We start from the raw sequence: 23018 nt of genomic DNA, 5'->3' as shown, positions 1-23018 counted from the left end.
ATCAGCCTTTGGTTTTTTAATTTTTTAAAGATTTTTTAATGGCTGGGAAGTGCACTAACTGGTAATCCAGGCAGCCGGATAAAAGCCAGTAAGGCAATCTTTTTCACCTCATTAAATAAAGCGAGAGGGAAGAAGGATCTTGACTTAAAACAAATAGCCTTTTGTCCTTCAGGTTCTTGCTATGTGGTGGATTTGGAAAGGACTTCTTTTTCCTCAGCACACAGTTGTTTCCAAATAATGTTCCAAATATGTCTGTGTCCCCCCTCCTTTAATGATCTAATAACAATTGCAGCTCAGGCAGCAACTGCTGACATGTTCCATTTCTACAGAGGTTCTTGAGATAACCTGACCAGATCCTTCTTCCTCGACTTTGGTATATTGCAAAAAGAGACGAGTTAGAAATAAAATTGGGAGAATGCTTTCATGCGCCACCACAATCACAAAAAGCATTCTGTTGGAGATTTTTTTACATTCAGTTGTATCACTGATGCTTACCCAAGTCCAATACTTTAAAATACTACCAGTATTGTTTTATCTGAAATTTAACTTCTAGCAATACAGAAGGATTTAGCATTTCTTCTGATATTTCATACATCTGTAATTCATTTAACCATTTCCCCAAAAGAAAATATTCTCAAGGGTTCTTACTACCTTTAAAGTGATGAAGCAAGATATTTATTTTGAGTTTGGTATATTGCAGTCATCTTTTCATAGACCTGTAAACACTTTCTGACATGCAGAAAGGCTGAATAAATGACGGCATAAGCTCTCCAAACCACTGCGAATTAACAAATTGAGGGATGGAATACAGAGGAAGAAGGGAAATACTTTTGAATATTAATAAGCAACATACCATCTGTCAGAGGTATCCTGTATTTATGTCACATCTACTATCTCTCATCCTTTATTTATCAGAGCAATGGAGTTTTCAAAGGGATCTTGCATATGTAAAGGAATTAGGACCACTGTTTTGATTGCTGCCTGACAGACTTATCTTTTCCTGTGTTGATGAATAATAGAATATATGAGGGACTTTCTGGATCATCTATACAGTCCAACCCTCTCTTCAGTACAGCATTCAATTAAATCATCCTTGGAGGATAACTAACCTGTCTGAAAACCTCCAGCAAAGAGGAATTTACCACTGTTCTAGGCAGATTCTTTCACTATGTAACAGCTGTGCTGGTTAGAACAAGGATTTAAGGCCACTAGGAAGAAAGGCACATAGGATTTAAAAAATAAACTAACCAGCAGCCATCCTCAAACCTTTTAAAATTATCTAAAACTAAAACAGAAGTAACACTTTCACAAGTGCTTGTCCCAAAGCCTATAACTGCAACATAGTCAAATATAAGACTACTACAAATTTTTACCAAGAAAGAAAGAAAGAAAGGAAGGAAGGAAGGAAGGAAGGAAGGAAGGAAGGAAGGAAGGAAGAAAATCAATTGATGTAGCTTTATAGGGGAAAGAAATCTTTAAAAATAGGCAGAAATAATTTCCTGTTCAAAAATACAGAAAGAAAAAAATAAATTAAACTGCTCATCAAATCTCAAAATGATAAAATGGACACCAATGATTATAAATAGAATCATCCTACTAATAAAAACAATTCTCATTAGCACAATTAAAATAATATTTACATAGGTGGCAGAGCCAAGGATTCTGGGTTGCATAATTTCAAGTGGCAAAATGGTTTCTTCCCCTCTCCTATGGATTCCAGCAAGACAAAGAAAACTTGCACCATTTCCAAAACTATAAAGATTGAGAGTGCAGAGGGTGATATCCTGGTGGAAAACTTTTAACAACAAACACACACACACACATACGCACACACACAAAAGAGTGTATTTGCAATTGTGCTCGCAAAAGAAAGTAACAGTAGCTTGTGAGGTATTACCTAAAGTATTCCTTTAAAGTTGAAAACTGAAATACCAATTTCTCAATGCCCACCATCTCTCAGTAAAATTGAATCTAGACAAAACAAAAAACCCAGTATGTCTTTTCTCTTTTAGTTCCAGTCTTTTTAGAATGATAATCTTGTTCCTAACCAATAGCTATTGGTTAATAAACATTCTGAAATTACCTTGATTCTCTCCCTGTCCAAAGAAGCTACTTGGGTAAGCCAAGCCGTCTCATATTTGACTGGCATTTCCCTTCCAGCCATGTGTAATTTCTTTTGATCAGGCTTAACAAAAGTGAGCATTCATGCAAACATTGCATGGCAACTTTGTATTTTTAGTGAAGACCTCCTTTTAGTAAACTGGATTCTTCTTCAAATGTGCATTTTTAAATTTTTCTATATGCCTAAGGGGGGGGGGGGAAATCCACTGCTGTGCTTCTAGTCTTCAAAGGAAGAGATTTTTCTACTGAAATGCAAATACAAGATTATTAATCTTAAAGTTTTTTTTTTTTACAGGTCTTGCATATCTTCTTCCATCTGTACTGTCTGGAGTTTAGCCAGCTGTTTCTTGTCTGTCCCCAGTTCTTCACAGATGGCATCAACTATATTGCTAGTAACATATTTGATTTTGGGATCCAGCATCACCGAACTGCTTCCTGATCTGCTTTCTGAATCAGATAGAAAGTTTTCCTTTAGAGTGGGAATGGACTGCAGGATCAGCCGCTGTTCTCGAGTGAAATGGGGGTGTCCTTGCAAAGAGGGGTGGGATCCAATGTCATTGCTTGCTACCCCACCAATCCCTGTTAGCGCTGCCTGCACTGGAGAAATGGACACCAAGTCATGGCTGCTGATGAGGGAGCAGTTCTGAAGGGTTGCATAGTTTGCATTACTAATGGAAACAACAGTCGGCCCGCTTGTTGTGGGGGGTTGCATTGGTGGACTCTCAGAAATGGCTGGGTTGAGTTCTTCTGCATTTAAAAGGGAAGGTGGTCCAAGGGAAAAGTTATGCGATATAGTCACGTTAACTAAGGAGGAGGCTCCTCCTGGCTGGAGGACCCCATTGGGTAAGTTGTCTGAAGGTAGATTAGCATGGAGCTGGGCATTTTGACCAAGGGGCATGACTTGAGAAAACACCAGGCTAGTTTCCAGTCCTTCCTGTTTCACCGGCTCAACTGGCTGGCTGGTGTTTGGGATGGTGTACACCACAGTGCTGGGAGCAAGGGAGCTGAAAAACACCTTCCCTTGTTGTGCTGTTGTAGAGTCAGTAGTAAATGTGCCATTGCTTGATGTGCCTTGGTTAATGGAAAGGCTACCTGTGGTGGGAGAGGAACAAACAAATAACAACAAGAGAAAGTTTTAAAGGTACAGTACAAAATTAAGTTAAGAATTCAATTTTTATTTCCCCCTGTGGTTTTAAAACACGACTTCCATCCATTAATCTCTACTTAAAAGGAGGGGAAATTTTTGCTATTTGTACAACATTCTAAGACTTAAATAGTTTTCGTTTTGAGGTGTGACCCATCCATTGGCTATTTTAATATTTATGGTCGACCATATTTTATGGCCATTGTTGCTGATGCTTCATTTTTTATTATATGCCACCATGGCTCCATATGGATTTGTTGGCATATATATTTAATAAACAAGCATGTGTTATCCTTGAAACTACATAAAATGTAAAGATCAACAGATAGCTTTCTCATCATATGAAAAACATTGTTTTCCATTTATGGTGGTTTGAGCCAAAAGCCGTGAATAACGAAATTGTGATACTTAATTCAATTTCAGAAATTTGTTTTCTTACCCTTTGATGTATCTTTTAAATTATGAAAAGTATCCAGTATTTATACATACAAGCATGCACACACAGTATCATTGGGATTGTGTGAGCTGCAGTCAAACTTGACAAGACACCAGAATGCAAATTCTATTCTAATGAAGGATTACTAAAAATACTAAAAAAGCTAAGATCTTAATAAAATAATGAAAAAATGTATTCTCCCATGAGATGAGCTGTGAACACAGGATATATGGAACTATTGGTTTCTTGTTATATTCAATATTATATTGATTTATAAAATAGTGATGCAAAGGACAATATAATCCCCTGAAAGTTATTTAATTATAGCATCTCTGATATCAAGGAATAGAGTTGTTCCATATCATTAAAATATGGAAAAAGTTGTAGAATTAAAATAGGTTGATTTGTTTTCCAAATTCTACTGGAATGAAAGTTGCCTTTCGTACATTCCTACCTCCTGCTGGTTTACATTTCTCTACCTGGAATAGACTGGGATTAATGGAGCTCAACATGTCTACAGCAGGTAACAAGTTCTCCATTATTACAATAGAGGCAAAGATCAAATAGTCAATTATCATTGCTTGCTATGAATTCTGGTAGTTGAAATCCATACATCCCAAGGTTAAGAAATGCTGAACTAGGTAATATAATCTACTCCAAGTAGCAAAAACTCTTCAAACTTTCAAGCAAAAAAGCTCTTTCCCATGATTTCCTCATGATTATTCTAGCTGAAGAAAGAAGCCAGAGGACTTTTGCATATAAAACATATGTCCTATTGATGAACTATCAGCATTTCTAGAAGCTGACATTTGAATCTAGGGTAATGTAGTGGTTAAGGTGCTGGCTAAGAAACCAGAAGTCTCTGAGTTCTAGGCATCCCCTAGGCAAGAAAGCTGGCTGGATAACTTTGGGCCAGGGTGCTCTCTTTCAGCACAAACTCTTTTGCCACCTTGAATTGTTCTACACACATACACTAATAATAAACTTTGCTTGGAACTTACTTCCTGTGACAATACATTTAATATTACTGAACAACACCTGCAAACCCCAGGTCCTTGGGAAGGACAAAAATGCCACATCTAGTCTAAATATGCAGCTAACTCTGCAACCAACAATGCAGTTCCTGATCAATGAACATATAGTCCATCGATCTAATGGTGATTCTAATGTTCAAAATGCAAACTGATCACAATAATAATAATAATAATAATAATAATAATAATCAACCATGCTTTTCTTGCAGGCTTTTGTCTATTTGTGCAAAGCCCATCTATGGCAGCTTTAAGGATTAATTATAGAATTATTAGAATTATTACTCCCAGCAATTGTGAGAGTTGGTTGGAACTGTAATTCAATTCTAACCAATTCCCATAATTGCTGGGGGCAATAATTCAGTGACCCTGGAAGGCCACAAGATACAAATCCTGCCTCGAGCAAGGGGTTGGGCCAGAAGACCTCCGTGTTCCCTTCCAGCCCTATAATTCTATGTCCTATAAACACACAGATTATGAGTTAAACTGTTTTTTCTGAATACCTTCAAGATATTTTTTTTTACAAATTACAATGGTGAAGCAGGAACTATTTAATCATGTTTTCAAGGTCTAGCAGCATATGGGAAAATGTGTTTCCATCCAGTTATTGCTTTGACCTTGGCCAAAAGTATTGGAGCTTCAAATCATATCTGATGTGGGGGATAAAGTCATGTATCTTCATCCTAAACACTGCTCTCATGATGTATTAAAAACATAGGTATGACAGAGGTGTACGGCTTACTTCACTAACATGGGACAGTAAACCAGTGGTAAAGTTCAAATTTTTTGCTACTGGTTCTGTGGGTGTGGCTTGGTGGGCGTGACAGGGGAAGGATATGGCAAAATCTCCATTCCCACCCCACTCTGGGGCCAGCCAGAGGTGGCATTTGCTGGTTCTCCGAAATACTCCAAATTTCTGCTACCGGTTCTCAGAACTGCTCAAAATGTCCGCTACCGGTTCTCCAGAACCTGTCAGAACCTGCTGGATTTCACCCCTGCAGTAAACACTGTCAACATTGGATACTTAGTGCAGAGCTCAAGAAGAATCAGCCATGATATACTGTATAAATGGAGAAGATAAATATGAACGTATGCAAACCTCAATGAAGTTTCAGGAAACAAGAGAGGTTGGTGAGATTTACAAGAGGCAGTACTGGTATTAATAGTACACAGTTTATCTTTCTCCATGATGATCAAATATAGGATTATGCAAAGCAGTGAATAAATGCAAATGTTCACTGCGTGTGCACAAGGATGCTTCAGCTGTTCATAGGAAATGTTAAGAGCTTCAAAGTCATCTCTAGAGGGACTGGCTCTCAAATAAGATATTATACATGAATGATACGTAAGTGAAACTCGGGAAAATTGAGCCAATGTCAACTAAGGCAGTGGCTCCCAACCTTTTGAGCACAGAAAGATTTTTCCGTGGACCGGAGTGGACATGGTTTTGCATTTTGCCTGCATCCTGTGAATGGGGCTTTGCTTGTTTGGGTATAGTTGCTGGCATGCCACAGCCCAGTGCCAGTCCACAGACTGGGGGTTGAGGACCCCTGAACTAGGGATCACAGTATAATGATTAGATGAGGGGTCTGCAACCTTAAACACTCAAAAGACCCATATGGACCAGTTTCCCACAAAAAAACACTGGGAGCCACAAAACCTGGGTGGGCGTGGCCAACTCAATGTCACTCCCACCCAGTCACATGATCTCCCCAGCCATGCCTACCCAGGTTTTGTGGCTCACGGTATTTTCTGTGGGAAATATTCCCTCTCATATTTCTGTTTTCCTCTCTTTTTTCCCCTCCCTCCCTTACTCCTTTTCTTTCTTTCTCTTTCTTTCTTTCTCTTTCTTTTTCCCCTTCTGCCTCTCATTTGTTTCCTTCTCTTTCCCCCTCTCTCATTCTCTCCCTCCAGCTCTCTCTCATTTCTCTCTCCCTATCCCCTTCTCTCTTATCTGTTTCTTTTCCCCCTCTCTCATTCTCTCCCTCCAGCTCTCTCTCATTTCTCTCTCCCTATCCCCTTCTCTCTTATCTGTTTCTTTTCCCTCTCTCTCATACTCTCCCTCCATAATTTTCTCATTTCTCTCTCTCTTTCACCCCCTCTTTCTATTTCTCTCTCTGTCTCTCACCCATTCTCATTTCTCTCTCTTTGTGTCTCTTCTTGCTATCTTAGAAAGCCGAGGCTGGGCCGAGCGAGCTCTCCTTGGGGCTCTTTGCTACTCTTTTTCTTTCCTTTTGGCAACTTTTCGGAAATCTGGGGTGACTGAGGAGCAAGCACGAGCCTTCTTCCTCCTCCTCCTCCCACGACCCACTGGCCAACTGTGGAGGGGCCCGGGGAGCACGCATGAGTAAGGATACCCTCAAGTGAGGGGCCGGGCTCAGCCAAAGTGCAGCAAAGGAACGTGGAGCTGGTGGGTTGACCGGTTGACGGGTGGTACGGCTTTCTCCAAGCAGGGCAGTGGGAAAAGGAGGCTGGCCCCACCAAACCTCACATGCACACCCCAGGAATTAGGCTTGGAGAAAGTTGGAGCGCACGTGCCAAAGTCGCTCGCCCGTCAGCCGCTCAACCTGCGAGCTCCGTGTGTCTTCGCTGTACTTCGGCCGAGGCAGACTGCTGGCATGCACCCTCCCAATGCCACAACAGCTGGCCAGGGGGTTGCATCAGGAAAAAGAAACCACCACCGCAGCTCGTGCTCTCTCCTCAGGTATGGGCCTGGCCCGCTTTCCGTCGTATTCACTCCTGGATCCCATTTCTACCCTGCCAGCCCTTATGTTAGCGAGGTTGGCGTCAGCCATGGCCGGGTTGGGCCAGTGTCTCAGGGTGGAGAGCAGGTTGCATGACTAGGTCGGCAGGGAGCTGCAGGAGAGGGGTCAAAGAGCCACATGCAGTTCAGGAGCCACAGGCTGCTGACACCCGGATTAGACTGTAATCCGTGGTGGTGCAGTGGTTAAAATGCAGTACTGCAGGGCTAACTCACACTCAACTCCAGGAAGTCGATTCTAAACAGCTCAAGGTTGACTCAGCCTTCCATCCTTCCAAGATTGGTAAAATGAGGACCCAGATTGTTGGGGGCAATATGCTGACTCTGTAAACTGCTTAGAAAGGACTGTGAAGCATTGTGAAACAGTATGTAAATCTAAGTGCTATTGCTATTTTATACTCACCTAAAAGCAAGATCACTGAAAAATAACAAAACTTTTTTTCAGGATATTTTTTTTTCAATTTCCCAATCTAATTTTCATCTGATAATCTCCTATCCTAGTACTAATGAGCTCTGATCCTGTCCAGCTCTTTTGTGATCAAATATGGGCATGCAATGGAAGGATTATTATACTGCCCCACCATGCATAATTGTAGGGATTATATGTGATAACTCTGTAAATTAATCTGCTTTACATTTTAATGTAAATTCACACTTCCCAAATATGAATATACAGTATGTAGTACATTGAATCTGTCAGTACTTACAAATTTCAAACATGTAAGATGCAACTTCCCAATTATTAAAAAAAAGTTAGTACATACTAAATATATGAACAGAAAAACTGGTGGAAGTGACATTTAACAAATAATATACAGTAAAACCGCAACTTAATGGCGGTTTGTAGGAGGAAGAGAATTACATTAAACTTGGCTTCATTTCATTTGCATGAATTAATGTCCTGGGTAATAATGATTTGTGTTATATAAATTCATGCAAATGACAAACCTTGAGAGTAATCATTCAAACTACTTTGAATACATTGGGCTTTGTTGTTTTGATAAGACATCCAAATAGAAACTACACCCAGTGTACAAATGAAATCTATTAAACCAAAGATTTACTCTCTTGGACAGTATCTTCTGCCACACCTAAGGGGAGCCGGCTAAGTAGGGCTGAATGTTAATCTATATGGCTCCCTCTACTCAAAGACAAAGCTAGTCCTACGGCCAAAACATGCAAAAGAAAAATAAATCGTGTAGATTATAAGATGCTGAAGCCTGCTGATATGGGGAAAAGTTTGAATTTTCATTGAAAATTTCTCCATCAGTGTCCATCTAAAAACCTCTTTTGCCTGATTTGGGGGTTTTCTCATCAGTACCAGTCTCCACCAGGTCAAACTGTCTTCTGTTCATGGAAAGATTCCTTTTGTACATAAAGGGGCAACCCTTTATGTCTAAGCCAGGGGTGTCAAACTTGATTTTATTGAGGGCCCCATCAAGATTATGTTTGACCTTGGGGGGGGGGCTGGGTGAGTGTGGCCAGGGTGGGTGTGGCCAGTTCCCAAGCTTCATTTTTGGCTGCGGCAGCCTCTTGCAACCCTCTGCCAGCGGAAACAGAGCTCGGGAGGGCCGCACACAGCTGTCCTGAGCTCTGTTTTCGCTGGCAGAGGCACCATGAGCTGGTCCTTCACTGTTTCCAGGGCAGACCCATAGGCCAGATCTAAGCACCCTGCAGGCCAGCTTCAGCTCCTGGACCTTGAGTGTGACTCCCCTGGTCTAAGCCATTACATACCTCCAACATTCTTAATTTCACAACAAAAAAGCAATAATTTAATACAGGGAAGGGTTTTTACCTCGGGAAGTTGCTGCTGATACTGGGGGCAGCTGCATTGGGGAAAAACTGAGGCCTCCTCCATTAAGTAACTGTCCACTGTTTGCTGAATTAGGGATTTGGACAACGCCGTATTGGTTGATTTGGATTGGAGCGGTAAACGTGACTACTGAGCCACTGTCTTGCGATGCTATTGCTTCTTCATTTTCTTCCCTCTTTACTTCCATGCTTGGTGTCAAGCCTGGGAAAGAGACAGGCCCAGAATTGGGACTGTATGTTGTTGTGGGTGTTGAGGGTGCAATGGAATTGGACAGAGAAGTCTGGAGGAGTTTGAAGTCTTTCACATCTTCTGAGGATGGGACTAACATGTCACCCATGGAGATTCCATTGCTCAAAGCGTTGGGCGATGTTTTGAGCGGGCTTGATGATACCGCCTGAGAAGATCCCACACTGAGACCATTGAGGAGGAGACCATTGGGGCCCTGAATGAAAGAAGTACCATTAAGAAAAACAGATGGATTTGGAGGCATAAGGTTTCCATTCAGTAAAACTCCTGAGGAGCTTAGGGATATTTTGGAGTTTCCAAGTTGCTGCATATATACTTGCTCCATTGGGCTAGGAAGGCTTAAGCTGGTGCCGCCATCAGAGGTGCTTGCAAGGGAACGTGGAGACAAGTCCTCTTGCCCCTTGCTGGATTCATCTTCTGTGCTGGGATTACCATCCGACTCACTACAAATCAAGAGAGAAGCAACAGTGAATAGATGTGGCATTTTTCATTGAATCTTTGAATCATTGAAAAGAATCTTACTGAATTCTTTTCTCATGGGATGGGAAAAACATTATCCTACTCACAGAAAACTAACAGATCAAGGGAAAAAAGCACAAGATTAGTCTCTATGAGGATTCCAGTTTTCCATATATAAACTGCTTATGAGAAGAAGAAAAATAACTAACTAATTTTTTTTTCCAATCATGGTACTGCCATCTGATGTATTTCTACGGCAAAGAAAAAGACTCCCAAATTGTTTGATTATTAGTGACCAAGTGCAAATATCCATGTAGGTTTTCTTAGTAACAATATAGAAATGCTTTCTGCCAGCATGTTTTGTTACTTTCCAGTCTAGCCTACAGTGCTGATGCTTCCTGATGATATTAAGCAGGTGTGAGTCTCTTTAGCTTCCAAGCCCAGGCAACATCAATCAGCTAGTGCCACTTGGTGAGATATGCCAGCCTACTCAGAAATAAACAAACAAAGGAGCAAGCAAGCATTACTTCCATGTTCCTGCCCCCAGAATTGCAGCTTTATATAGTGGAATTCTATACAGTAAGTATACTACACAGAGGTTGCTGTATGCACAGTGACTTACTTTGTTTAGAATTTTTAGATGCCAAATGTGACACATGATTCTTTACTCTTCCCAATGTTCTCAAAATTCCAAGTATCTTACTAGATCACAAATGCTGGAGCTCTTATTCTAGATCAGAGATGTCAAACTCAATTTCATTGATGGCTGTATCAGGGTTGTGTTTGTGTCGGGGTGCCTGTGGTGGCCCAATGCTCTGCCAGCGAAAACAGGCTCCCGAACTCCATTTTTGGCTATGATGGCATCCTGCAACCCTCTGCCAGAGAAAATGGAGCTCGGGAGGGCTGTCCTCCCGAGCTCCGTTTTTGCTGGCAGAGGCACTGCGGGCCAGTCCTTTGCTGTTTCCAGGGTGGTCCTGCGGGCCAGATCTAAGCATCCCACAGGCCAGATCTGGCTCCCGGGCTTTGAGTTTGACACCCCTGTTCTAGATTATATGTTTCAGAGAAACAAAATGTAGCTTGGATGACAAGTTTTGTTTTAAAAACAGAAAGTAAAAGATTGCAAAGAGCTTCAAAAGAAACTCCAATGTAGATTATCAAAATAGCAAAATGTACTTTACAGTCACCAATTTAGGTGGATTTAAAAGATAGAATAGAATAACAGAGTTGGAAGGGACCTTGGAGGTCTCCTTGTCCAACCCCCTACCTAGGCAGGAAACCCTACACCACTTCAGTCAAATGGTTATCCAACGTCTTCTTAAAAACTTCCAGTGTTGGAGCATTCACAACTTCTGGAGGCAAGTTGTTCCATTGACTAATTGTTCTAACTATCAGGAAATTTCTCCTTAGTTCCAAGTTGCTTCTCTCCTTAATTAGTTACCACCCATTACTTCTTGTCCTGCTCTCAGGCGCTTTGGAGAATAGTTTGACTCCCTCTTCTTTGTGGCAACCCCTGGGATATTGCTATCATGTCTCCCCTAGCCCTTATTTTCATTAAACTAGACATACCCAGTTCCTGCATAGCTTCCAGTCCCTAATCATCTTTGTTGCTCTTCTCTGCACTCTTTCTAAAGTCTCCACATCTCTTTTACATTGTGGCGACTAAAACTGAATGCCGTATTCCAAGTGTAGCCTTACTAAGGCATTATTAAAGAAATTAACACTTCATGATTTTGAAGTGATCTTGATTGTATCCCTCTGTTTATGCAGCTAGAACTGTGTTGGCTTTTTGGCAACTGATGCACACTGCTGGCTCATATTTAAATGGTTGCCTACTAGGATCTCAAGATCCCTCTCACAGTTACTACTATTGAGTGAGGTACCACTTATACTGCACCTGTGCTTTTTGTTTTTCTTGTCTAAATGTAGAACCTTACTTTTTTCGCCTTTGAATTTCATTTTATTAGATAGTGCCCAATGTTCAAGTTTGTCAAGATCCTTCTGAATCTTAAGCCTATCTTCCGGAGTGTTGGCTATTCCTGCCAGCTTGGTGTCATCTTCAAAACTGATGAGTTCCCCATTTATCCCCTCAGATGATGAAATAAAGTGTCATCCTTTTTATTCATATGGAAATTCAGTTAAATGAACTGGCTAAAATCCATAGAACTGGTAAAATAAAATTCCTTTAAGTTGGATAAAGCTTTACTCTGGACACATTAAAGCAACAAGGTTCCTCCCATATGCTTTGGTATAAAACACATTTCAATTAAAATAGTGCAGAATCTGCAGAATCTTCTCCAGGTATTATATTCAAGTTATATTAATTTCAGAAACTGGGTCCTATTTTCAGGACAATACATTTAATGCAAATCTAAAGAAATATATGCTAGAAAACCAATTTACCTAAACAGATAAACAGAATGACCATGGGTGGGTAAAAAAGCGATGAGAACAAAAGTGATTTCCAGCTGGCTTTCCCATTGATCTTGGGAAGCTGGGAGAGAGTGTTGGAAATCACAATCACCTGACATGGCTGACTACAATAACACTGTAGCAGTCACAACTTTGCAAATAAAACTGGCGTGAATATCCTTGAAATTTCAATACACATTTATTTATTTGTTAAATTTCTATGTTGCCCATCTCACCTAGAGGTGACTCTAGCTGGCTTATAACCAAATAAAAACAAATGGTTGTCTGGACCAAAAGTTAAAGAAAGGAATGTTTGCATATAAAATAATGCTATAGCTTCAAAGGAGAGATCATGATTCTGGAATTAAGCATGCTTGATATTTTAAAATTTCATTTATACTTCTAGTTTCAAAAGTTTACACTAAAATGCATGTGAGGATTCCTATTCTTATAAGCTACTAAAACAGGTTTTTTTGTGGTTTGATTAGCCAGCCAAATTTAAGTACTTTGCAAGTTCCACTGATTTAAGGACATACATAACTCTTTCACCGAGGTTCATAAAAACCTGAAAGCACTTAACTTTGACTGGATTATATCCAAACTATTTAGATAATAGGTGCATTTAAAAGAAAGACTTTCTTCATAATCAGCTTCAGACATTAGACATGGGCCACTTGCTTGTATGTACATAGGAAAGAAAGAGCTGCAAAGATTAACTTTCTTAATGTGTTTCTACAGCATCTTCCTCAAAGACAAAGCATCGTATTACTCCTTCAACAGTGTTGAAAGGTTTCTAATTACTGCCGTGTGCAGCTTTTTACATTAGACAATTTTCATGAAGGAATAAGATGACATTTTCCCTTACTAAAAAAAAAACTTGACAAAATGTATGTTGCAGTTATCTTTATGTGGTTGGGTTATTCACTACGGATGGATTCCTACAACATGTGGCTACCTCAAGGCTACATTAGTCACATGATCAATCACAGTGTGCAAACCTAATCTGATAAATCATGATGTGATAAATCATACTGTGGTTTGCTTAGCTTTGACTGTGTGCCATGTGAACCCAACAATTTTGATTTGCGAAAAGCCATAGGTTATGGCTTAACGAGTTGCAAAAATTCACCAGCTAGTGATTTGTTGAATAAATTATAAACAATCCACAGCCCGGATCAGTATAAGAACCTCAGCTCTGGCAGAAAACTGAGAAAATTGACCAATGGTACATACCAATCATTCCATGTCCTTTCAGAATAAAAAAATATACAATACAAATGCATAAATAAAGTGATACAGCTTGGATTCATTCTCTATTTGTTTCCTGAATATATTTCTCCCCACAGGGGCAAAACTATTTTTTTTAAAAAATAGTAATTCTGGACATAAAGAAAAATAAACTAGATAATTTTACTTCTTTAATTTAGTGAGATTTAAAGTCACTCTGATATTCTTGGAATGCCAGGATACATTTCTTTCTATTCTATGATGAAAACAGCATTTCTTGCTACTGTACTGTATTCTACAGTTTTTAAATTAACATGTACTTCCAAAAGCGCTCCTACCCATTGTTTAGGGAACTGTATGATTAATTCTGCCTGCTCATCAAAATTTCTCAGAATAAGAGTCCAAAGAAGTTGCAGTGCATAGTAATTCATGTTCAAAACTTGTATTGATCTGCTATTCCAAAATTCAAAAGTGTTGCTGGTTCTTTGCAAATGTGTATCAGCAAAAATAAATTGCAGATTTATGCTGTGGTGACACAGTAGTTAGAATGCAGTATGGCAGGTTGACTGTGAGCTTACCATTAAGTAAGGAAAAAGTTAGCAACACAGAAAAAAAAAAGAAACCATCACAGTATGACATGCTCCTATTACACATACAAGGATGCAATGGGCCCCCTCCTTTCAGGATGGATGCATTCTATTGTGCTTCTGTAATAAATGCCAAATAATTCTACCAATATTAGAGCAAACCAAGATTCATTATGGTATGAAAAATAAATAATAGATTGATAGGGATCATAACAATGCATTTAATGCCCAGACACAAATGTATCTTTATATGTTGACAGAGAATTTCTTGCCTATATGAGAAAAATTCTGATGTGTTTTAAATGAATTGGTTCCAACGCTAGTCAAGTATTGTGAAATCTATCAGCTCTTTTATTCACTATGGAATGAAGTGTCTAGCACACACAGCTTGTGCTCAGTGGTGGGTTGTTAACCAGTTTGCAACTGGTTTGCTCGTGCTCGCGTGTGCACTTGTTTGCGCACGCAACACTTCTGCAGAAGCATCCAGGCGGGTGGGCAGAGCCTCCCACCACCGCCACTACTGGATCGGCCAAACCGGGAGCAACCCACCTCTGCTTGTGATTATAACATATCTTTTTCAGATGTTACATATGTACCGTGTTTTCCCCAAAATAAGACAGGGTCTTATTTTCTTTTTACAAACAAAATATGGCTTGGGTCTTATTATGAGGGGAGGGTTTATTGTTTTGGGGTTGCCGGGCGGCTGCTCTCTTGCAAGCGGGGTCCCAAAGAGCTAGGCACAGCCTCATGGGCGAATGGCTGTGTTGCGCTGTCACAGCAGCGCAACACAGCAGCCATGAAGCGACCATGCTCACGAGCAGCCACCTGGCAAACCCCCTTTCCAGCCGGGTACAGCGCTATTCACTGACTTAGGGGTATTGCCAAGCCACGTGAGCCTCTGTTCGCCGCCACCCGGCTCCCGTGGCTTGGCGCCTTCGAAATGGCAGTGAATGGTGCTCTGCATGGCTGGAGAGGGGGGTTGCGTGAGCGGCTGTTCCGCTCTCACTCGCGTGCCTCCCAGCCTCACGATGCCCTGGCCCAGCTCTCTCCGCAGAATCAGGGGACCTCTGCTGCCACTGCTGCATGGCTTTTTCTGCGGCTTCCAAACCAAATCGTCTGGCAGTGGCCGCTCTGGGCGTATGCTCTATGGTTGTACGCTGTGCCGGCAGCTGGCCTACAACCATAGAGCATATGCCCAGAGCGGTGAATGGTGCTGTGCCGGGCTGGAAAGAGGGTTTGTCGGGTGGCTGCTCATGAGTGTGGTCGCTTCATGGCTGCTGTGTTGTGCTGCTGCGACAGCGCAACACAGCCATTCACCCATGAGGCTGTGCCCGGCTGTTTGGGGGCCTGCTCGCAACCCCCCTCTTCAGCTGGGCACAGAGCCGCTCACCAACCTAGTGGTATCCCGAAGGCACTAAGCAACGTGATCACCTTTGCCTCCCCCCGCCCGGTTCCCACGGCGTGGCACCTTGGGGATACCGCTAGGTTGGTGAGCGGTGCTCTGCCTGGCCGGAGGTGGAGGTTATCCAGGGGGCTTATTTGCAGGGCAGGGCTTATATTTTTGCCCACCAGAAAAATGTGGCATGGCCTTATTATCAGGACATGTCGTAATTTGGGGGAAACACGGTACAGTAAAGCAAAGTTCATTTCACTCAGCCTTCTGTCTCATTATCCAGATGCTTTTAGAAAGCCTGCAAAAAAGATACCAATGCTACAATAACTGCCATTCAATAATAGACAGCTTCTATAAATGGTCATTTAACACAGATATTCAAGCTAACCGTTCTTCAATTAGATCAGTGATTTGATCCGGTCCCTTTAAGAACTACAAGAAGGTTTTTTTAAAAACAACAACAACAACAACCAGATCATCACAACTCTCATTGGCAAATTGTGTAAATTCAACATGACCAAGAGTCATTTTGCTCCCGGCTAGAAACCAGGAGACTGTGAATTCTAGTCATGCCTTAGGCATGAAAGCTGGCTGGGTGATTTTGGACCAACCTCATTCTCTCAGCCCAACTCACCTCACAGGATGGTTGTTGTGGGGAAAACAGGACAAAAAAGTAGTATTAGGCATTTCCCCCTTATTTATAAAAGTAATAGAAATACATACTAAGTAAACAAAAGACTTCGGTGAAATAGGTGGTTTTTGTTTTACTCAACTTTGCATCTGCCAGCTTTATTAGGCTTTCCCGTGTTCTAGGATCAAGGTGAGAAAGAAATGATGTCTTTCCCAGCCTATCATCAAGGCAGACTCTGGAACAAGCATTTTGTTCTATTATTAAGTGGAATCGCTTCTACTATTGAACCATAGCCTTTTTTTTTACTAGGTGTAACCAAAGGAAAGCAGCAGCCAAGAAGATCTTGTAATAAGCATAAAGGTAAAGGTTCCCCTTGCACATATGTGCTAATCATTCCCGACTCTAGGGGGCGGTGCTCATCTCCGTTTCAAAGCCGAAGAGCCAGTGCTGTCCGAAGACGTCTCCATGGTCATGTGGCTGGCATGACTAAATGCCGAAGGATGGAGCGCTGTTACCTTCCCACCAAAGGTGGGCCCTATTTTTCTACTTGCAGTTTTACATGTTTTCGAACTGCTAAGTTGGCAGAAGCTGGGACAAGTAATGGGAGCTCACTCCGTTACGCAGCGCTGGGGATTCGAACTGCCGACCTTTCTGATCGACAAGCTGAGCATCTTAGCCACTGAGCCACTAGGTAATAAGCATAATAACATCTAATGCTGTAGAGTAAAGCAATATCCAGACCATCAAGATGCCCCAAATGGCAATGGCTGGTTTCAGACACAACAGTCGACTAATGGCATTTTGAACTGATGAATTTACCACCATTATGAGAGAAGGACCAAATTGTGTTAGCTGCCTTCAATCCTCGGTATTTCTCAAGGGAAGAAGAAACAGCACAGCAGGGGAGTGGAAGAAAAAGGTCACTGTAGCCAAAGCAGATCAGAGGGGGGTAGCGATGCAAATAAGGAGGAATGAGTTGTTTCTGTTTGATTACTTTCATTTTTGCATTTTGTTTAAATATAACTAAGGGTATTTTATAGACATCTCTACAAAAAGGTACCTTTTTTCTGGAAAGCACTTAACAGAGAGGACTAAGGAAGGAATACCAGACACACACGAAAATTAACCCATAAGCAATAATTAATGCACTGCAAAATAAGTAGGTAACTTCTCTTAAAAGGGAGAAGTTGATTATATTCCAAGAGAGTTCATAATATCATGAATGTTGCTAACAGCTGAAAGCAGTCTATTCTTAGACAGGAACAGGGGCAACAGTTCATATTTCTATAAGGAAGGCAAAAAGAGCCAGTTAATTATGATGATTACAGTGGCTATGTTCAGACAATTCATTAATCTATGGTTAGGTGAGCTAACCATAGATTAATAAGGTAACCAATTTAAATTAATTCAGCTGTCTGTGTTTGAAGAACACCGAGAACTATAAACCTATCGTGCAGATTTATTTCCAACACACGTAAAACCACATATTTTAGCCACTTGTAATATACAAACTTCTCCAAAATAAAACCAGGGAAATCTAGGCTGAATTTCCCATCCAGTCACAAAGCTTATTGAATATATCCACACAACATAACTAATGAAGCCAGGTACAAATGTAGCAGTTCATTTGCATGATGTACAAATATCAATTTTGACATGAAATTCAGCTTTTGAGAATTGCTAATTTCTTGGTTATGATTCAGAATGTCTGAACCCAAGTCAATGGTACCGTAGTCAAATATCATGATTCAGCAAACCACACTATGAACTACATAACTGATTTCATTGCTATTTTATGAATGCAAAATATTAGTACCTTGCTCTATCCATCATGTTAACTGATCGTATATCACAACTGATAAGGTTTGATAGAATATTTCTTTGCTCAGTGCATGAACCAAGATTATATGTTTCAGGGATAATAACTGCTTACTCTTTTAAATTTCAAAGGTATAAACCACAGAGATTATGCTTTTACATAAAAAGAATGTGTGTCTTTGATCTTGTGCACAAGCCAACAGTTATTGACTGGTGATCATTACAGTCCATGTGCTGTCAGTGAACCAGTCAATTGATTGGACTTATAGATGCGGTGTAGAGTTTAGGGGTTCAACCTTTTGGCTTGCCTGGGTTGCACTGGGTGAAGAGGAATTGTCTTGGGCCACATATAAAATATATAATATAGTTAATGTAACTAATGCAATAATAATAATAAATATAAATAATAATAAGACAAAAAAGTCTGGATAGTCGATGTGGCAGTGCCTGGAGACAGCAGAATAGAAGAGAAAGAACTGGAGAAGATAACAAAATACAAAGACCTACAATTAGAAATAGAACGACTATGGCAAAGGCAAGCAAGGGTAGTACCAATAGTTATAGGTGCCTTGGGTGCAGTCCCAAAAGAACTGGAGCACCACTTGAACACCATAGGCATTGACAAATTTGCCATCAGTCAATTGCAGAAGGCAACTTTACTTAGAACAGCTTCCATCCTGTGACAATATCTGTAATACCATCAAACATCCAGATTTGCCCATCCCAGGTCCTTGGTAAGGACTCGATAGGTAGGCAAAAATGCCAAATCCAGACTGAACATCTGGCTGACTGTGCCATGATTAATAATAATAATAATTCTTGTGGGGCCACATTACTAGCTTCCCAGGGCCGCATGGGGCCCGCAGGACTTGGGTTGGACACTCCTGCTGTAGACCATCTATTATGATTTAAAACAAGTTGAAACTGTGAGCAATCTCTACAAATAGCATTGATAGCCAGAATTTAATTTTAATTTAATTTTTAACAATTTTAATTTAAATTGTTTAATTTTTTTTAATGAACTTTCTTCAGTACACAAAATTATGCTTGGCAATATCGATGGAAATAGAAGGGGAAGACAACAGATAACGTGGATGGATGCAATGTCTTTGGAAAAGCAAAGAGTTATTACAAAGGATGGCCTCAGCATTTGTCTATGCAGTTATTATGAGTCAAAATCAACCTGGCAGCTCCTAGCTAAACAAAATTTTTTTTTATAAAAAGAGAGAAAATACAATGTAGCCTATATGATAAAGTTTGGCACCGGTTTATGCTCATTTCCGAAAGCTTGGAAAGGCAAAAAACAACAACCCAAGGATGCTTTTAAAATGGAAAATACCCAGGATCTTAATAAACTTTCTACCCACCAAAGGAAAACTGTTTTCAAAAGCCCTGCAAGGCCCAGGAGGTAATTATCTCATAACACACTTCCCCCTCAAGCCTCTTTATTCTTTAGGAGCTATAGCAAGTCCAAACATCCACACATGCCTTCAGTCTTCTGTACCCTCCACCTGGCTAGCGTTTGTTTTTGACTTGCCATTTGTGCATTTGATGTCTTTGCTCCAAGGACGCAAAGGGGCTGGATCAGCACAATTGTGCCCTTCCTTACTTGAAAATAGAAGTCTTTGAGGCTTAAAAAAAAGCAGGCAGCATTTTTTCTTGTCTTCAGTCAGACCCTCTAAAAAGGAAGAAGGAAGGGAGGCACCTTGTGCAGAGGTATGTCACCTCACCTGCCTATTGCAAGGTAGATGACTATCTGGGGTGACCTCTTGTCAGGCAACCTTTCCCTCCTTTTAAAAGATTAGCATTTGGAAGGCTCTAAAGCAGTTCCCTGGAACTATAGAGGGGATTTCTGCAGCATCAGGAATTATGTCCACGGATTTAGTTGGAAAATAAGAGATCTACAGGTAAGGTTCCCCAAAGGAAGACTGAGTAAACAAATTGTGCCAAATCCTGGTTTGCATATTTACAACTGCTGGATTCACACTATCAAACCTCGTTATGGCTCAGCATGATGTGAAACTCCAGCCACAGAGGACTCTGGCTCCAATGGAGAAGGCAGCTAAAAGACATCTGGCAGGTTGCTTAGAATCATAAACTGTGGAAGACCCCGTTCCCATCTTCTGAGGACATAAACCTGATCCAAATCAGCACAGAATCAAGTTTCACAACAAGAAGAGCAAAAAAGGCACCAACCAAAAGGGAGGGAGGGAGATAGCTCACTAGCCAGGCAGATGAGCTTCAAGTTTCACATTTTTTTCCTTCCTGGGTGACATAAAACCTGGGGAAATAATTAACGCTGTCAAACAAAATGAGTTTCCTCACAATATCCAAACACAAACGGGTCAAGGAATAGGATTTTATTATTATTATTATTAAAGGGAAGTATATAAGGGATGCTGGATCTACATAGGAAGAAACGTAATTTTTCATTTCTGTTAAGGAGAAGATAGGCTGAAGACCCAGAGAAAAAGCTTTCTGTCAAAGGTAGACCCAAAATATTAGGCTGGACATACAGCAAGGAACACAGCTATGTTGCGGAGCATGGCAATTAGGTGTTTGGGACAAAGCACCAGGGGGTACAAAGTTCTTAATTTTTGCAGAAAGAGACAAATCTTGGACAAAAGCACTAGACTCAAAAAGATCTGAGCTACAAAGAACTCTTGAGGATTAGGGAAAGAAAGGTTTGAGAAAGTCTGGGGAAGCTATGCCCCCAGGCACAGTTTTTTTTTTTTTAAGATTACAAGGAGAAACCAGAGCTGAAAAATAGGGGGTGGAGATCTTGGAGATACATTGTGAGAGAAGATGGGGAGAAATGTAGGTCTAAAGGATCAAACAAACTTTTAGTTTGCAGTCAACAACCCCTTCCTTGAATCTAGCAACTAGGAAGCAGAAACTGGGGAAGAAAAGCCAAAGTTGCTGGGAGTGGGAGACTGGAAAGAAAGGGGCTGCTGAAGGTAAGCGCCATATTTGTTAGGAATGAAAGCCAGGCAAGGACAGAGGGCAAGGGAGGGGGAAGAGGGGAGGAAGGCAGACAAGAGGGGAGGGAAACAGGAAGAGCAAGAAAGAGGCAAGGTGTTAGATTGAGGCAAATTGTTCTGGTGGGAATGAAACAAAGCCAGACCAGGAGGTTAGAAAGCAGCAAGGCAGAAGGCTGGGAGGCCTAGGAATTGAGGCCTAAGGATAGAGTTTGGAAAAGCAGCAGAAGCAGCAAATCAGGTGCCTTCCTTGCAGCCATGTTTTTTAAAATCTTTGCCAGGGCTCAGGAATGCCATAGGTAGCCTTGAGGAGTGCACAATTTGTACTCCAGCCAACAATACAAGAAGGTTCCGTAATGATGTCCTGCATTGCAGGGATGTTGTGAGGTTTACCAAGAATATATAGGAAGCACTTTGAAATCCAGACCCCAGAAGGCAGAGGAAGAGATGGCATAAGCAAAGGAGGATTATCCCTCCAAGGAAAGGCGGAAGTCAAGAGGTAGAGAAGGTACCAGAAGAAATGAAAAGGGATGCAAACCGAAGGGAAGTGTGGAATTTACTAAACTCAGAGGAGGATGGGGTTCATTGCCCAATCTCACTATATGACTTCATCTGCTAACCCTGCAGGTCATTTCAGGCCCTCCTGGCTTTTAATAAGGCCTTAAAGCTTGGCTGCCCCCCCCCACCCACCCCCCAGGTTGTGGAGCCTGAGATCGCTTTGTCCAATCTAGCAGTGGAATGGTTTTAGATGTTATTTACACTGTTCTGTTTTTAACCTTCAGTCCGCTGCCTAGAGTCATTGTTGGGTAGGGGCAGTAACAAGATTTGCTTAAACTTTTAAAGCTTAGTTGAGCAGAGATTCTGAACATGTGCAGCGAGTTTCTAGAAGGAATTTACGAGGGGAATCTCCAGAAACATAAGTTGCTCTGCTTTCCGCCATGCCCGCCCCCCAGCTCTGGTGGAAGTTTAAAAGGCTCACGGGGGGAACACGCGGCTCTCTCACCTTTTGGACTGCGGCTCCGCGGGGTTGCGATCCCGTTGCCGCCGGTTTTTGAACCAGTTGCTGACCTGCGTGAGCGAGAGGCCGGTGATCTTGGCCAAGTTGCGCTTCTCGGCCGGGGAAGGGTACCGGTTCTGCTTGTAGAGCTCCTTGAGGGCATTGCGCGACTTCTCCTTAAAGCAGTAGACCGTCTCCTCGCCGTCCCAGATGGTGCGGGGCAGCGGGAACTTCCTGCGCAGGCGGTACTTGTCGACGGCGCCCAGGGGTCGGCCGCGGGCCCTCTCCGCCTCGCTGTAGCGCGCCTTGTACCAGAGCTCCTGCAGGAGAGCGTGGTTGGCGGCGTCGAAGCTGTGGCTCTCCAAAATCCCGTAGAGCTCGGCGTAGAGTCCCTGGTGGAAAGCCACCAGCGCCCGGGCTTTGAGCAGGCTCTCGTTGCCACGTAGCAGGTCGCTCTGGGGCAGGGACCACAAGAACCGGGCCAGGCGGTCTAGGTTCCCGCCTTGCTGCAAAGCCTCGCAGACGCAAGCGACGTGGTCCGGGGAGAACGCCAGCAGAGCCTGGGGCGAGGAGGAAGACGAGGACGACGACCGAGGCGAAGGCGAGGACAAGGGAGACGCGGCGGCGGAGGCAACGGCGCCGAGATTCCGCACCAAAAGTTCCGAGTGGAGTAGAACTTGACCCGCGACCCTCCCGGCTGCTTCCTCCTCCTCCTCGTCGTCCTCCTCCTCTTCTTCCCCGGCTCCTTCCTTCCTAGCAAAACGAGCCGCCGCCGCTGCGAGACCAAAAGGCTGTGCAGAGGTGGGAGCCGAGCCGCCCGAGGTTACCTTCTCGGTCGCCCCGCCGCAGAACATTTCCAGGACGTTCTCTTGCTTGATCGCCGCCACCACGCTGGGAATCGCGGTGGTGGGAGAGGCAGAAGACATCTTCCACCCCCCGGTCTGGGTTTGGTGTTAGGTGGAGGGGC

At 42.1% G+C, this 23018-nt stretch overlaps 1 protein-coding gene across 1 annotated transcript; it reads right to left on the bottom strand.

Moving 5' to 3' along the window:
* Positions 1–1428: 1428 nt before the first annotated feature.
* On the bottom strand, positions 1429–23018 carry SIX4 (SIX homeobox 4). Its single transcript, XM_014071954.2, has 3 exons — positions 22058–23018; positions 9289–9995; positions 1429–3213 (listed from the first exon to the last, which is right to left on the bottom strand). The coding sequence occupies exons 1-3, from the start codon at positions 22975–22977 to the stop codon at positions 2411–2413; spliced, it is 2430 nt and encodes an 809-aa protein (XP_013927429.2). The 5' UTR covers positions 22978–23018; the 3' UTR covers positions 1429–2410.

This window comes from Thamnophis sirtalis, unplaced genomic scaffold, assembly GCF_051295495.1.
Source record: "Thamnophis sirtalis isolate CommonGarterSnake01/CBP01778 unplaced genomic scaffold, rThaSir2_p1.2 scaffold_1, whole genome shotgun sequence".
Classification (NCBI taxonomy): Eukaryota; Metazoa; Chordata; class Lepidosauria; order Squamata; family Natricidae; genus Thamnophis; species Thamnophis sirtalis.
Note: the sequence above shows the minus strand (reverse complement) of the source record. Positions and strands in the feature narration are given on the sequence as shown.

Bases quoted from the DNA above. Each gene is read 5' to 3' on its own strand.
- SIX4 (XM_014071954.2), bottom strand. From the start codon at position 22,977: ATGTCTTCTGCCTCTCCCACCACCGCGATTCCCAGCGTGGTGGCGGCG. The intron at 9,996-22,057 runs GTGAGAGAGCCG...CTTGATTTGTAG, and splicing joins GCGGAGCCGCAGTCCAAAAG to TGAGTCGGATGGTAATCCCA. The intron at 3,214-9,288 runs GTAAAAACCCTT...CTCCCACCACAG, and splicing joins ATCAGCAGCAACTTCCCGAG to GTAGCCTTTCCATTAACCAA.